General features: G+C 41.2%; 1 protein-coding gene across 2 annotated transcripts in view; it reads left to right on the top strand.

Moving 5' to 3' along the window:
• The window catches only part of LOC145978227 (spermatogenesis-associated protein 20), a 161,122-nt gene that overhangs the window by 77,960 nt on the left and 66,435 nt on the right, over positions 1-16,727 (top strand). For both annotated transcript variants that reach the window (XM_083110699.1, XM_083110700.1), the window contains exon 10: positions 7,844-8,052. In XM_083110699.1, coding sequence (XP_082966825.1) covers positions 7,844-8,052 — 209 coding nt within the window. The remainder of the gene's footprint in view (positions 1-7,843; positions 8,053-16,727) is intronic.

The following is a 16,727-nucleotide window of genomic DNA, read 5'->3' as shown; positions in this document are numbered from 1 at the left end:
ATGTCTAGGGAGAGAAGTTTGCATGCCATTGCACACGATTTTAATCGGATACATCCACGAAGAGCTGCCCATTATGAATGGTTGTCGCGAACAATTTACAGTGTGACGCTTCAATTGAATTAAAAGTCCTTCACAGTGACAAGGCTAATGTTTATGTTCATAAGGAAGTTCATAAACAGAATATTCGACCCTTGTCATCTGATAACTAACTTTGGACAGAAACTGCTTCACAATGTTTCCATAGTGGCTGGTGTTCCCTCCCTATTGAAAAAAAACTCTGTAAAAAGTACCTTGTTCCATAAGCAAGGATGAAAAAACCTGTTTATTTAACAAATCCAAGTAGCCCTAAGCATTTAAGGTTCCGTTGATGAAAAATTGACTAACCAATCGTGTTCCACACAGCACACCACACCATTAACTTACCAGCACTAACCATTCAGCTTTGATCTGTCGAACATGGGTTATCAGATAAAAAGCATCGAATATTCTGTTTATGAACTTCCTTATGAACATAAACATTAGCCTTGTCACTGTGAAGGACTTTTCATTTAATGGAAGCATCACACTGGTAATTGTTCGCGACAACCATTCATAATGCGCAGCTCTTCATGGATGTATCCGATTAAAATCTTGTGCAATAGCGTGCGAACATCTCTCCCTAGACGTCACTTTGATCTCGATGAGTTACCGATGCGCTAAACGAAGTTTAAGGCATTTCTCTAACACCTCGGAAAGGAGCAAATTGGTACAAGAATTCAGTCATAACTTTTTACTGGTTAAAGATATGTCGAAAAAACCTTCACCATTGCATTTCTCGTGAAATTCTAGCCTGATTTGATATATTATATCCCATTTAAAATTTTGAAGTTGAATTCAAGATGGCGGACATCAAGATGGTTGCCGGCCGCGTGGGTGGCGTCAATGTGGTTCCCCCTTGGCCTGGCAACGATTGATCAGGTGCTTACTCAATTACAGTGTTCAATACGGGATGCCACCATTACGTAAACAAGAACATAATTAACATGAAATATGAGTGACACAAAATACAATTTACATTTGATAACAGTTGTGAAAGAATATAATTATTACATTATAGAGACGAAAGAAATGAATATATATATATGTATAAAACCTTACAAGCTAATTCAAAACTAAAATTCTATGAACAGAACAAAACATAAAACAATTCAATAAATAGAACTAAAGTTACAATTACATTTAAATAGGTCTATACTTTGGTTGTTGTTCTTGGAAACTGAATTAAATAACTTGCACATTCTCCTCATGGGTTCAGCTTTGGTTATTTTGGTTCTTCCGAGGGGGATTTGAAAGAGGTCGAGTGACTAAATATTGTAGATTTTGGTAATATGTTACTAGAAGTGAGTTTCAGATATATACCATCAAGTTTTAATAGTAGATATCTGAGAAATTTACCTTGAAGTTTCTCTAATTTTTAGATATATTTCTTGAATTGCGGCTTCCAAACAAGAGAGGCATATTCGAGTTTAGATCAGACGAGCATATATTGCAGCAATAGAAATATTTCCTTTCTTCTAAATTGATTACCCACTCTCATTATAAATCCAAAATTTCCATGAGTTTCGCTTAGAATGCGGGCAATGTGTCCGTTGGAATGTTAACTTTTGGTCACTTTGTACTACCACATTAGAAATAGTGTATGAATATTGAATAGGGTGTCTGTTGTGGGTGAATGATACAAGCTTACATTTCTTTTAAGTTCAGGCTAACTTTATTAATTTCACACCATTGAAGCAAGTTATCCACAAATTTGATTTCAAGATCACTTGTCCTATCTGAGAATGACCTAAGGTTCAATCTATGTAATACATTTTTAGACGAAATAATTTAGATTGGAAGTAAATAAATGATATTTCCATTGTGCTTTTAAACTAGTATTTTAATTTGCAGGTCACACCTGTTTATGACAGTTCCATATGTTGGAAACAGTTTTTGAGGAAATTATTTTTCCGTTATTTCTCACCTGACAAATACTGATGGTATGGATCTCGTGTGGCCTATCTAAATTTTTGACAGCCATCCATCGGCTTGCGATAAGTTCAAAATATACTCCCATATTTAAATTCATAGCACAAACACGGCTGAATTCTCATCATATATGCAGAATTATTATACATTTGTGTGAGAAGAATGTAAGCACTTATACTTGAGAATGGGGATATGAACTGTACTGTTAGTTGCAACTATCTCCGGATTTGATGTCCACCATATTTACAGTATTAATAAATTTGGCGATGCTAGTGATTTCCATATTATCCAGGTTATTCTTAATCTGCTAACACATTTTCTGGCAAGATCTCTCTTCTTTACCCTGGTTCAAACACAGCAGCAAACTGTGAAATTCCAGTTTAGTGTGTGATAGTACATATAGAGCAATGGCATATGCTGAGTCAGACCTGGACTAACTCACTACACCTGGTCCTAGACTGGATGAAGGGAGAAAACTAGGCTCATTCTTGACATCTTCAAAGAAGTCAGGTTGCCATCACAACGGTAGTCAGGTTGACAACTTCTAAGAATTCAGGTTGCCAACTTCTAAGAATTGAGGTTGCCAACTCCAAAGAATTGAGGTTGCAAACTCCAAAGAATTGAAGTTGCCAACTCCTAAGAATTGAGGTTGCCAACTCCAAAGAATTGAGGTTGCCAACTCCAAAGAATTGAGGTTGCCAACTCCAAAGAATTGAGGTTGCCAACTCCAAGGAATTGAGGTTGCCAACTCCAAAGAATTGAAGTTGCCAACTCCAAGGAATTGAGGTTGCCAACTCCAGAGAATTGAGGTTGCCAACTCCAGAGAATTGAGGTTGCCAACTCCAGAGAATTGAGGTTGCCAACTCCAGAGAATTGAGGTTGCCAACTCCAAAGAATTGAGGTTGCCAACTCCAGAGAATTGAGGGTGCCAACTCCAGAGAATTGAGGGTGCCAACTCCAGAGAATTGAGGGTGCCAACTCCAGAGAATTGAGGTTGCCAACTCCAGAGAATTGAGGTTGCCAACTCCAGAGAATTGAGGTTGCCAACTCCAGAGAATTGAGGTTGCCAACTCCAGAGAATTGAGGTTGCCAACTCCAGAGAATTGAGGTTGCCAACTCCAGAGAATTGAGGTTGCCAACTCCAGAGAATTGAGGTTGCCAAATCCAAGGAATTGAGGTTGCCAACTCCAAGGAATTGAGGTTGCCAACTCCAAGGAATTGAGGTTGCAAACTCCAAGGAATTGAGGTTGCCAACTCCAAGGAATTGAGGTTGCCAACTCAAAAGAATTCAGCTTGCCAACTTCAGAATCGCAATTATCTTTTTTTAAAATCAGGTTAATTCACAGTTTCGAACTGATTTTTCTTCAGTATTTTACTTTCTAGGCTACAGGCTAGATAGCCTTCAGGATAGCCTAGCTATCCTCGAATACACACTCCTGATATAGAGTACAGATCCCTTGACAAATAATTGAGGATATTTGACATTGCTCAGTTTGGTTAGTACCTGCCTAAGGTTGGATTATGTAAATGTGCTAGTTTTCTCCAGTGTTTGGAAGTTTGCAAGTTACATGTAATAGTTATTGTAACTAGTTACTTTCTTAAATGAGTAACCGTCATTGATTGATCCAAACACCTCCTAAATCTTTTCACAAAGGGCTGTTTTATGGATATTTTGTGACCTTTACACACCCCTCCCTAGATCGAAAATTCTGGATAAACACTTGTTTATAATGAGTGTGTATGTGGATATTAGCATTTTATTTCTATCTCTTTTGAGCAAACCATAATTTTGTTGCTGTTGGAATGCACAGAATGCCACTTAATTTTGTTACCTGAAAGAAGTAACTAGTTCTAGTTAGAATAGTAACTATTGTTGAAGTCCTGATTCGAACACCACTTTACTTCAAAGAAAGTTCCGAAAGATCCATTTCCCTCTGACAACCATATGTCAAGACCCCTCAAACCTTTCCCGCCAATAGCACCTGTTTTAGGAACTGACAGTACTTGTCAAGTTCACGTGGAGTGAGATGTTACCAATTAAGTTTCTTTGGAGATTTCATAACGTGAGATTGTTTTTTTTGCTAGGTTGTGTTATTTTGTGCTGTCTTTTTTTAATACAATATGGAGACCTTGGGAGTGGTACGTCATTGAAGTTTGTGTTGGATGTCTAAACACTAAAAGTTCATTACCTGACCAGTTTGCATAATGAAATATTGACTTGGCAACATATTTGCATCTCATCTTGTGAGCTCACCTTTATACCGGGTGGCAGAATTAAAGTTACCCAATTTAGATCCCTCTGTAGCCTGTTTGAGGCATCGTAGAACTCTGAAATTTGGTGAATCCACTATGCAGACCATGGGGAAGAGGATGGCGATAAAAAAATAGTTCAATTTTCCGCCACCACGTTGAAATGTGGCGCTGTACTTCCATGATGGGTTGTAATAATGACGTAAACTGCTCCAATTGGTTATGGATTTGCCTTTACCTTGCAATCTTACAATAAACGAGAGATTATTTTCTCGCAACTTCCAGCCACTAACAAAAGTCTTTCTAATTAATAACTCAGCCACTTAACATGATTATTTGTACAACCTATCATGGAAGTACAGCGCCACATTTCAACGTGGTGGTGGAAACTTTAACTATTTTTTATCGCCATCCTCTTCCCCATGGTCTGCATAGTGGATTCACCAAATTTAAGCGTTCTACGATGGCTCAAACAGGCTACAGAGGGCTCTGAGTTGGGTAACTTTAATTCTGACCACCTGGTACATCCACCATGCTGCGTGGACACAGTTGCACCTGTCTTGCAAGGATAGGCAGCTCAGACCAACATTTACTGTTGAGTTATAATCAGTTTTTATAGACGTGTTTCCTTGTTATTCAACATGGCAGGAAGAGCTTGGTTTTTATTTCTTCCCCTTCTGAGGAAAGCGAGGTTATTAATGACCCTTCAGATTGAATGAAGGAGCATCCCCTCTTCCTTCCTGCTTAACCTGACAGACAGAATTAATGTCTTTCATCAGAACGTGGCTGCAGTTAAAGACCACTTAATATGTCTTCTCCTTGAGTGAATATTCGTTGACGCAGATGAAGTGCTGCCACCTATGTGACAGCTCCTTAAGCTCGACAGGACTTTGGGTAAACGGAGGAGCTTGAGTTATTGCAGAGGTGAGAGATTTTGTTGAGATGAACATGGAATGGATGTGTTCGTTAGTGATAGGAAGGCAACCGTACAAGGTTTGTACCAAAAGTTCCTGGACTGATTGCTCTTCTTGGGAATGGGAGATATGGAATTGAACTTGTGGTTAAAAGAGTTCCAACAATGCTGAAGCAGATCTGGGACACTCCTTCCTGAATGGAGAGAAGTTGTTGTTGAACAGCTTATTTTATGGTTTCCACATCAAAATATCCATCTTCCATAGACCAGTGATTCTCAAACTGTGGTACGCGATCTGCTCGGAAGAGAAATGTCGAGAATACACACAATACAACATTTTTTCTGCAGGTGTGTAGAGCAGCCTTAATGTTTCAGACATTATAACTTTAATACTCAACAGGAAAGTAAGGCTCCCGGTAGAGGCACATAGTAGTTCGGATCCCACTTTAAACTGTAGGTCCAGTCCCGATTAGCCTTACTGTGCATAAGTTGGACTTAAAACATCAAATCAACCAACCAAGGAAAGTAAGGCTGATTTTGTCACTGACACTCTTATCTGTGTTGCATATGTTTTGAAAATGGTGGAGGTACATTAGACGTTTAATTACTACTAAAGGTTGCAATGAGAAAAAAACAGTTTGAGAATCACTGCCATAGACCGTTTCGGATGGGGGGAATACGTGAAAGTTAGTGAGCTTAGATGTGGAAAGGTCATTGAAAAGTCCGAGAATTTTGTAAAATGCCCCCTGGAAATGTCCGTGGAAATTAAATGCTTTTACGTTTGCTTGTCAAGTTCTAAAACTGAAAACACATTTAACTTTTTTACTCCCAACTTGATTCTTTTTTTGGCGATCGTACAAATATGTTCTTTAATTTTATTTGCGACGATTTATTTTTTCAAGAATGTTGAATAAAATTTAATTCATTTGCCTAACATCGAGCATCGTAGAGTGGGCTGGAAAATTGTTTAGAAAGTGTCGGGGAAACTGGAAAAGCCAGGGAGTTGGGAGCGGGAACCATGAATTTGTAGAACTAATAATGACAACAATAAAACTTTTAGTTGACGGAACTTTTTACAATTAGTCAACGCTTCGACACATTTCACATTTCACTGTGTCCTCCTCATCAGCCATTTCATTGCATTTAATTCTGTTTACAGTTGCCGAGAATATGTATTATGACCATTGCAGCATTTTTGCCGTTTTTAATTGTCACCATATGCAGTATCATCCGCCAACAATTAAGCTACATGATGTGCGTGTTTTTACATGCATAATTTTTCAGGTCGAATGGCCATATATAAAAAAGGAACGCACTCGGTTCTACATGTTAAAGGTTTAAAATATTATGTTCAGGGTGCACCCTGGTCGATATATCCCCTCCTTTTTACATTTTAGAGAGGATTTTTTTTTAATATTTACACCGCGAACGAGTGGTTGTTTTGGCCGATCGTAAAAAAGGGTTAGCCTTTTCGCAGAGGCACATTTATGGAACAGTAATAAAGTCCATTCGAGCGAGATCATTGTTGGCAAGTTAGTTAACTCGCGTTTATTGGAGGACAGAGAAAAAGCAGACCACGATGGCAGAATGTTCTCGTATCTGTTTTTTTTATTTTTTGGTTATTGTGCTTCACTTTTTCAGCCTTTCTAGGTTAATCGTTGCGATGGGGATAGATCAAGGACAATGAGACGTGTGTGCGTTACCTAGGACTCGAACTTGAGACTCCCCTGGCTTGGAAGCGCGCTACGATGACCACTCTTCCACTGAAGCTGGCCCCGTTTTTGTGTATAACGAATTCCGCTGACCTCGAACTTATGTACGAGGGTTGTCCAATATGTATTCACACACTACGACCGCACATGTATATTTATCAAGGAATAGATATGAAATGACCGCTACGTTGTCAGGGGGTCCCGGTTTCGAATCTTGACCTGGACATGGGTGTTGTTTGTATGAATTTCATCGTATCCTGACTCATCCTCATCGTCGCAATTAGCCAAAAGTGTCAGAAGAGCGGAGTAAAATAAATCAAATAAATAAATTAATCAGTCGACGTGTCGTTGGCGAAATTGAGGCGCAATTCTGTGAAATTTTCATCGAAAACTTCAGAGTCGTGTGGGACATTTGTCGACTATTGTGTTTTACACTTAATCGCAGTGCGTGTACTTTAAGCTGAAATAAAAATAGCATTTTTGAAATCAACTTTGTGTTTTATTACTAAATTAAATTATGCGTTCTTGTTGAGACACCCTTTACCTCGGGAAGGCCCGGCATCTAGTGTTAGAATAGGTATACGTAGTAGAGGCACAATGCCCAATTAACATCGGCCTCCCCGATGGCACAGTGGTAGCGTCGTCGCCTTGTAATCAAGGGGTCCCGGGTTCGATACCCGGTGGAGGCACAAGTGGTTCGGATCCCACTTTAAACTGTAGGTCCAGTCCCAATTAGCCTTACTGTGCATAAAGTGGACTTAAAACAACAAATCAATCAACCCAATTAACATCGCATGCTAATAGAGAACAATTGTCACTAACATTAGGAGAATTCATCTTCATAGTCGTACTTAGCGTAAAGGGGAAGAAAAAGTTACGTAAATATAAGCCCTAATTATGTTGTATCAACTAACTGTGTTGAAGCTACTGCTAAACCACCACGTCTTCCTTTCCTCCCCAGAGCTTCTCCGATCAACGGATTCTGCGATGACTATGCGTTCGTGATCCGTGGTCTCTTGGACCTGTACATGGCCAGCTTCGACGAGGCGTGGCTGGAATGGGCCGAGAAGCTGCAGGACGTTCAGGACAAGCTCTTTTGGGACGTGAACGGCGCCGCCTACTACACCAGCGCAGCTGACGACCCCACGATCGTCATAAGGATCAAGGAAGGTAGGTGTACCAATGGGTGTTAATTTGTGTCGTTTAAGCTTTTTTGTTTTGCTTTGTTTTACAGCAAAGTGTCACTTGAAAACAACTTTAATGGGTCGAAGTTCTCGGATCCGAGTCTGGGCAGGGTTGTTCTTTGTGAGTTCATCGAATCATCAGTCATCCTCATCGTTTCGATTAGCCAAAAGAGGCAGAAAAGCGACGCTAAGTAAGAGCATTTCGCACCGCTCAAGTCTCAGTCGTTCTTTCAGGACCGCTCTTTTGCCCGCAGCGTTCGTTGTGTCATCTCGCGCATGCGCAGCGATTACTTTTCTCAGGCGAGTGCAGTTTGTGGTGAAGTGTCACCAACATTTTTTTTTTGTAGCTTGGGCCGCGACGCTTCACGCACGCGCAGCAGTTACTTTTCTCATCCTGGTTGGGTGGATTTGCTTTATGTATTTCGTTTTTCTGATACTTTCGGCTAATCGCGAAGATGAGAAGGAGTGATGATGAAATTTATGAAGGGACAGTGATAACCACTCCGCCACGGAGGTCGACACTTTCAATGTGCCCTTCCCTGTGACGTAGTGGTAACGTCGTTGCCTTGTGACAAGGGATCTCGTGTTCGATACTCGGTAGAGGCACGTAATCGTTCAGATCCCACTTTAAACTGTAGATCCAGTCCCGCTTAGCTTATCTGTGCATAAAGTGGACTTAAAAACACAAAAGCAAAACAGGGCAGTTAGCAGGCACATGGCAATTCCACTCCAGGTCCTCTCCAATGGCGCAGCGGTAGCGTTGTCGCCTTGTAATCAAGGCGTCCTGGGTTCGATACCCGGTGGAGGCACATAGTGTTCGGATCGCACTTTAGTAGGTCCAGTCCCGACTAGCCTTACAGTGCACAAAGTGACTTAAACAAACAAGAAAACAACAACTCAGTCCACTCCATTTGTAGGCAAGAGATGAATATTTCGGCTTAAGTATTTGCTATATCTAATATATAAAAATGGATATGTGTGTGTGTGTGTGTGTGTGTGTGTGTGTGTGTGTCGGCATAACTCTCGAAGACCTGGAGCGATTTCAACCAAACTTGGAACGCGTATCACTTACAATCTCGAATGAAATACTGTGGGGGTAAGACACCCCTGGCACCCCTATGGGTGGGGGTAGGAGGGGTGACATGTAAAAATAATCGAAAACGACCGATATTAGTGTGGAATCCATAGTTGTCGGGGTCGCTAAGATGAATAGTGACACTCCCAATGCCGTTCAACTTCAAGACACCCCTGGCACCCTTAGGGGTGGGGGTGGGAAGGGGGTGACATGTAAAACGACCGATATTAGTGTGGAATCCATAGTTTTTGGGGCCTCTGAGATGAATAGTGACACTTCCAATGCCGTTCAACTCCAAGTTCATTTTACACTATTGTTAGAATTAATTATATTCCTGTCTAATAGAAGATTGGGATAAATAAATACCCGGGCAACGCCGCGCAATCAGCTAGTATATTATAAAAGAACAATGAAAGCCAGTTTTATGCTTTGGTTTCTGGACTTCAACCCCCAATCCTTCCCCCTCTCGGCACGCCCTTGCTCACCACCTCAGCCCATGATTGTCAAATTCTGCCGGAACCCATTCTGCATATTTGGCGAACAGTCCTGACACCTTTAGCCCACTTCTCATAACCAGTCATCACCCTTTAAAACATTCGCGGCTGCGAAAGAAAATGGAGGGAACGAACAATTGGCGAATTTCCATGAACTATTCCCGCTGAAATATTCCATGGGACTCAGCTGTTTCTCAAGAGTCACCAGAACCAGTTCTGTTTCCACAAAGTCAACGTTCCCATTCTAACAGAGCACATGCAAGAAGACATTTCTGCCTGTGGTACGTCATAAAGCAGCGTGCCAACTTTTTTTTTCTTGCAATTTTTTCCACTTAATTTGACGACGAAAGCCCCAGCACCGTGCTTCCTGGAACTTCTCAATAGGACCCGTAATTCCAGGGTCGTTCGTCCAATTCGCGGATATTTTTGTAGCTGACTGGAATCTTTCTCTTGTGCGATTGGAGTAACTTTTTTGTTCTTGCTCGTTTTCTTCAGGAATTCTATAGTTAGGGAGACAAATTTATGGTAAATAAAAACTGAGGAGAGCGGTAAATAAAATGTTAGATCAGCGGTATATACGCGTACCAGCGGTGGAAAAAAATAAATTGGCACACACTTTTTCATTATGCGAGGAAACAATATACAAAAGAGCTATAAATTGATAAACTAGTTCATTTTTATATACTGTACACATACACAAGTACTTAGCTGTCCAACCAAAAATAAAACATCAACACAAAATCACTTCATTTCTAAATTGCATATCTCAGGTGATTTATTCATTGTATGTATTTAAAGGATATCCTTGCTGTCCAACAAATATAATAATCACTACTGCACATACACAAACACATGTTGAAAATCACATGATGATAAACAAAATTCATTCGTGACTGAACACAAATGACACCATTGTTTCCCTTGATGTGCGGGAACAGACTAATCTTACCGCTGCTACAGCTAGCAAGTTCAATGAAACTGGAAGTTGAGTAGACATTCTGGGGAAGAAAGGAATGCAGCTTGACAGGGAGCGAAGTTTTCAAACTGAGATTATGTGCATGGGAAATCCCAATTTGCAGCGTCTTCCTGATGTGATCGAAAATAAAACGTTCTTCAGCTGCAAGTGGTAGGAAACTTTAGGCAAACGTTTCGTTACAAATCGACAGTTTGCGCGCACAACCTCGATTGCTGGTTTTTGCGTGTTTTCTACTTAGTTTGATGATATTTCACGGTTATTTCGCGAAAAAGCGTTTATTTCGTGGAAAAGTACACATTTCGCATTACTTCGCGAATAAAACTCATGCATATTTCATCGTGGGGGATGTAGTTACGTGCAGAATGTTCAAAATTGCATCTTTTTTTCTTCACATTTCGCGATTTCGCGCATCGCGAAAATTCAATGTCCCTATCTATAGTATATCTTGACAAATGTTTCACTAGGCCGCATTGATCATGTAGTCTGGGCAAGTGTTACAGGGGCGGCTCACACACCCTTAACACCCCCGCACAATTTGTCCCAACCACTAGCGTAGGATTTTTTCCGGGCGTGGAATTGAAAGAAATGGGTGTCACATAAGGCGCTTTCTAGGTAGGTGTGAGATAAATAACGTGTTCCCTGCATTTCATCTCCATCGCAGCGGCAGGTTAACTTGCCTACGATGAAGATGAAATGCAGGGAACACGTTACTTTGTGCAAACGATGATCCTTGCCTGTAGATGTGCACCGTGTAATTGATGTCTCATTTCTTCCATATTGAGGAGCTGAAGCTGGAGAGCATGTCACGGGAAGTTGAGTGATTTCGAAATAGGCCTCAACATTTAACCTGCCGCTGCGATGGACATGAAAAGATTTTGCAATTACCGTTTTTTGACCTTCGTTTTAAAAGTTGTCCAAAGACAAAAATGGTACTTGAAGGTCATTTTAAGGGATTTTGCATGTACCAATAATAATAATAAACAAAAAATGCAATCCGGATAAATATATTTGGCCATCCCTAGTTCAGGACATTAGTTCTCCAGCATTACTCACATGCTCCGGTCGCATTTTCTTCACAAAGTTTTACCCTCTCGGTGTATGATTTCGTGATTAGACAAAGTGGCGAAAAGCGAAGTAAAATAAATCAAATCAAATCAATGGTCAAGTATCCGTTGATGAGATGCTGGGTGATCCCCATATTATCTTACACAAGTTTGTCGGCGAGACAAAACCGTGTTGGTTGATAAACACGATACAATGCGAAGTTGTTTTTTTTCCCCAGGCCCGGACATGTGTGTTCTATGCGAGTGTCCCTTCATAAATTTCTTCGTATCATCACATCCTCATCGTCGCGATTTGACAAAAGTAGCAGAAAAGCAACGTTAATCAACCTGATTAATTCAATCAATCTTTTAACTTTAAGCGCTAATTAAACCACATCTCTACTCTGATAGACGCACAAAATTTCATGAAAATCCGTCTAGAACATTTTGCGCAAACCATCTCAAGCAGGTATTACATCCGTTTACACAGCTCCTCAAAAGCTGATGTTTCCTGCCACCTGAGTGGCCAGAGGGCGCTCACGCGAGAGATGTCAGGTGTAATTAGTTGCAGAACTGGCAGCCGCTGCTTAAGGCAGGCAAAGCTCAGCGACGTGTCACTGATCCGGCAGCACATCGCCCTATTCCCCTTCTGGTCGCTGGATCGACAACGCTTCTTCCTCCCTCCATAGCCCCCCCCTTTCTCCCCCCTGCTACCAACAAAAACATTGTTTTTCGCCGAAAGTCTGGGTAAGAGTATTAGCCTCTGAGCCCCGTTCAGAAGTTCGTCGTCGAAACCGAGGTAAGGAGGATGCTGTTTTTATCATCGCCATCTTCCAAGTGTTCGCTTGTGTGACTTTTTTACATGCCTCGGGAAATCGTTTTGTCTTATTTGTTTATTTAACTTTACCGCGGGCTTGGAGAAATGTGAAACTTTCCAGGAAGGTAAAAAGCCCCCCCCAAATCTAGGAAAGGTAAAGAAAATGCCAGCTGAGAGGGAAAGTTCGGGGGGTAGGTTGCATTCCAGATCGTGAGGGGTGTGTAGTGGGTGGTACTCGTATGTCAGCATCCATTCCACATAGTTAGGGATGGTACCGAGTTGGTTGAGTTGCTTCGATTTTAAGCCCGCTTTTACGGACAAATTGGCTAATCGGGACTTGACCTACAGTTTAAAGTGGGACCCGAAACACTATGTGCCTCCACCGGGTGTCAAACACCTAGTGGAGATTCCCGACCTCCGTGGCTGAGTGGTTAGCACAACGCGCTACGACAGGGGCTCGAATCTCGGCATTGGTGATCTTCGTGAGTGTCCCTTCCTCAATTTCATCGTAGCACTACTCATCCTCACCGTCGCGATTAGCCAAAAGTGGCAGAAAAGCGACGATAATACGAAGAATCAAATCAAACCCAACATAGCCGACCTCCGCGTTTGAGCGGTTAGCACGGCGCGCTACGATGCCAGGTGTTCCGGATTCGAATCCCGTACTTGGCATGTGTGTTCTTTGTGAGTGTCGTGTCATCAGTGTCATCACTCATCCCCTTCTTCGACATTGGCCAAAAGTAGTAGATGATTGAAGTAAAATAAATCAAATTAATCAAATAATAATTAATGATAATCGAAATCGACATAGGCAGGGTTAATATGGAGACGAGACTTGTCTCGTTCTCGTCTCGGCTTAGTAAACACCCTTCTCGAAATACATAATATAAACAATATATAGAGGTTGCACCACATAAACTTTTATAGCTTATAGAGTTCATTTAATCAAATAAGTTTTCTTCTTAACGTTTTTCTGCTTACGACGCTAAGAATTAATCGGAACCACGAAGCAGATACTCATTTATAGAGGCTGGGTGAACTCCAGAGCCGATCCACGAAGGGACATAGTTGGAAAAATTCCCACCTGGGGAATCGAACCCGCGGGTCCCGCATGACCGACGCCTGCCGACTGAACACTGCAGTGGACAGGATCAGCTAAGGCCATTCGATTGTGAAATCATCGTCTAACCGATTATTTCTATGTCAAGTTCTGCAGACTGCACACACAACGTCAAAAGAAAATTTGATTTTTCTGCCTTTACTTTAACTACCACTACGACAATTCCATCCTTACAGTATATGCAATCCGACTAGCTCTAAAGTGATTTGGGTTGCTAACTTTTAGGAGTTCTGATTTATAAATGCCCTCTTTTGGCGAAGAGCATCCACGTTCAGCTGTTCAATATACGAATTACCGTGACAAACAAGTACATCATGCGTCTTTGTCAGATGTTTGGAAACTTTTGTTAGGGCCTTGAAAAATGAACCCGTCCCTTGTTTAACTCGAAAACTCTCTGTTCGGAATTTTTGTGCCCAGCGTACAAACAGGAAGACTTCTATCTCTGGTTTCTCCACGCTTTCTCGGAAATCGCTTTAAAATTCAGCAGATATTGATTTATGGAGACGAAGAATGATGTTGAAGCAAGTGGCAGATAGATTTATATATTCTCTTTCTTCTACGCAAGCCAAGTTTCATCCACCCTCTTTCTTTTGGAGTTCTTTCGCTGGGGAAAGCGACTTGTTAGACAACAATCATTATTTCCAGTTGCACTGCTCCAAGGACATAGACATTGCCGTGTCTGGGAATCAAGAAGAACTAGCATTGGAAAAAGTTTTGGGGAATTTTCTGTCTAGAATGGTTCTTGGGAGACGAGTGTCTGTTCTGAAATCCTTGACGTTTTGGCATCCCGTCATATGATGTATTATACGAGGTGCATTCAAATTCTAAGGCCTCCTGTTCTATCGTTGATCTCTACTTTCATCCCCCTCTTCATGACCAACAACTCACGTATAATGTGACGGGTGCAAAATAGCCTAAGTGCTGACGCACCAAATTTTCAAATTCAATCAATCCAGTGGGAATCTCTAAACTTTTAAGTTTGGAACGAATGATTTTACTGGATCCCAGAATAACCAGCTTCATCTTCTACTACTCAAACCACATACATAAATATGCATAACTCCGTTTCTCCTCATTTAACTCTATTTATCTGATTTATTATATTTTCTGTCTAATATAATTAAACATCTGCTTATATCAGTGTCACATATTAAGATAAGTGATCGTCTTCGTGATATTATAATGTAAATGCAACCAATGTAAACAGAATGTGTCCCGGAAAACACACGGCATCATAAATTTGATGTATCAAAGGCAACTCCACGTAGTAATCACCATTTACTCAACTTAGTACAGTAATGTGTTCGTGTGTGTGTATCCTTTCCTTTTGTAAAGAAAGAGATAAAGTCGAACTTAAGATGGGGAAACCTCAATTCACGCAAATGACGTCTCGGTTAAATAAAAAAGTACCGAAAGGAGGCACGGTTTTATGTCAGGGGTTCCCTGAGGGTTTTTTTCTGTCTCTTAACAAAATTTAAGGAAAATCAAACGAGAACTATTCCATTATCCAGTGTATTTATGTTTTGGCCTTCTTTTATCGCGGCAGAAAATGTGATTAGATAGAAATTCGAGAGATGTATTTTAAATCCAGAGGAAAAAAACAAACAAAAAAAAACGTATCATTCTAAAGAATGATGGGATCAGAACCAGTCATTGTGCAATTAATTTCTGGGTGATGTAAGTTATTCATCATTCATCCTCTGATGAGAGCACTCGTCATTGGCATGACGAGTTAAGGCTTGGCAATACAAAAGGTACAAATAAGATTAAGGAACTAAACTGCAGAAAAGACAATGGTCACTCGTTGGGTTTTGTGAACCTTTGAACCTGAATCATGGCTGGGTGTTAGGATAATTACCTGTCTATCTGAAGAATTAGGCTGAATAGAATATACGAAGTCCTCTGTTGGCTTCTCAATTGGTTGACCAGAGCATCGTCTCACTTCTGCTCCACTGCTCTCCTAACCTCTTCCCCTTTCTCAATTTCAATCCAAAGTCAGTCACCTCTCAGCTTGTCCCACCTCTATATCCCTAGGCCATGGAGCTCTTCCTCCATGCCGAATCGTGTTTTCAATTGCCACTATGCTAACCGCTGACTCCATAGGCAGAAGAAACTACCTGTTTCCTGAATAGCTCAGGAGGTTTGCATAGCACAACACTGTGCATTGTTTACATGCCTCAGAGGCTGAGACAACTGAGAAAAAACAAGTCACATGCCTCAGAGGCTGAGACAACTGACAAAAAACAAGTGAATGCCCTGGTCAACGTGAAGCATTCAGAGAGGCTTTATAAAATAAACATATAATCTTAGGGATTGATACGATATATAAAATGGAAAAAATAAAAGTCGAACGTTAGCCTGCGACAGATAAATGAAAATACGACGTATAAAGAGATTACGTTGAATTTCTTAATGGAAATTGAGAACGAAAAGAGTAGGGCAGAATACATTTGCCGTCCTCGTAATCAGGATAGAAAACATCAGATTGCATTCCGTGGTCCCCGGATCAGCGAGTTTCCCCCGTAACCATGCGGACGCGAGCCACCCGTTCATCAAGGCAGTCGGTAATTGAATTAAGACGCAGACGTCCTACCTCTCCCACCTTCCAACCACCTTATTCTCGTCTCCTTTCTCAGGTGTGCTCCGGTCTCCATTCACCGCACCGAGATAAATCACAGGTGCGTAAAGCTTCGGGTGCCCTTATTAAGATCTTACCTTGACGACGCTATGGTATCCCGCAGAGCGAAAATCCTTGCGGAGCGTCCTTCGATGTATTTTATTTTTTTGGCCTGGAAAAATTTTCCCTGAAATCCTGGAAATCTCGTTGGAGTGGTCACCAGCTTGTGGTTACTCTATCGGAGCGGACCGTACTTCGGTATCGCCAGTTCTGATCGTGGGCGAGACTACGGCTCTACGATATTTGAATATCGATATCGAGTCGATATATCGATTATCGAAAATGTCAGTGTCTACGATATCGATATATCGAGAAAACGAAAACAAGTGTCTGCGCGAGAGGGCTCGACCAATGAACTCGTGATGGAAAGCTGTATTGCGACTGCAGTTACAATTTTTACAGCAGCGTGTTTTGCTTCGCTCCGTCCACTCGCTTTCTCCCCTTCTCCACCATCATATC

This window comes from Lepisma saccharinum, chromosome 24, assembly GCF_977018435.1.
Source record: "Lepisma saccharinum chromosome 24, izLepSacc3.1, whole genome shotgun sequence".
NCBI lineage: Eukaryota > Metazoa > Arthropoda > Insecta > Zygentoma > Lepismatidae > Lepisma > Lepisma saccharinum.
The sequence above is the reverse complement of the archived record's forward strand: the minus strand, read 5'-3'. Positions and strand labels throughout refer to the sequence as shown.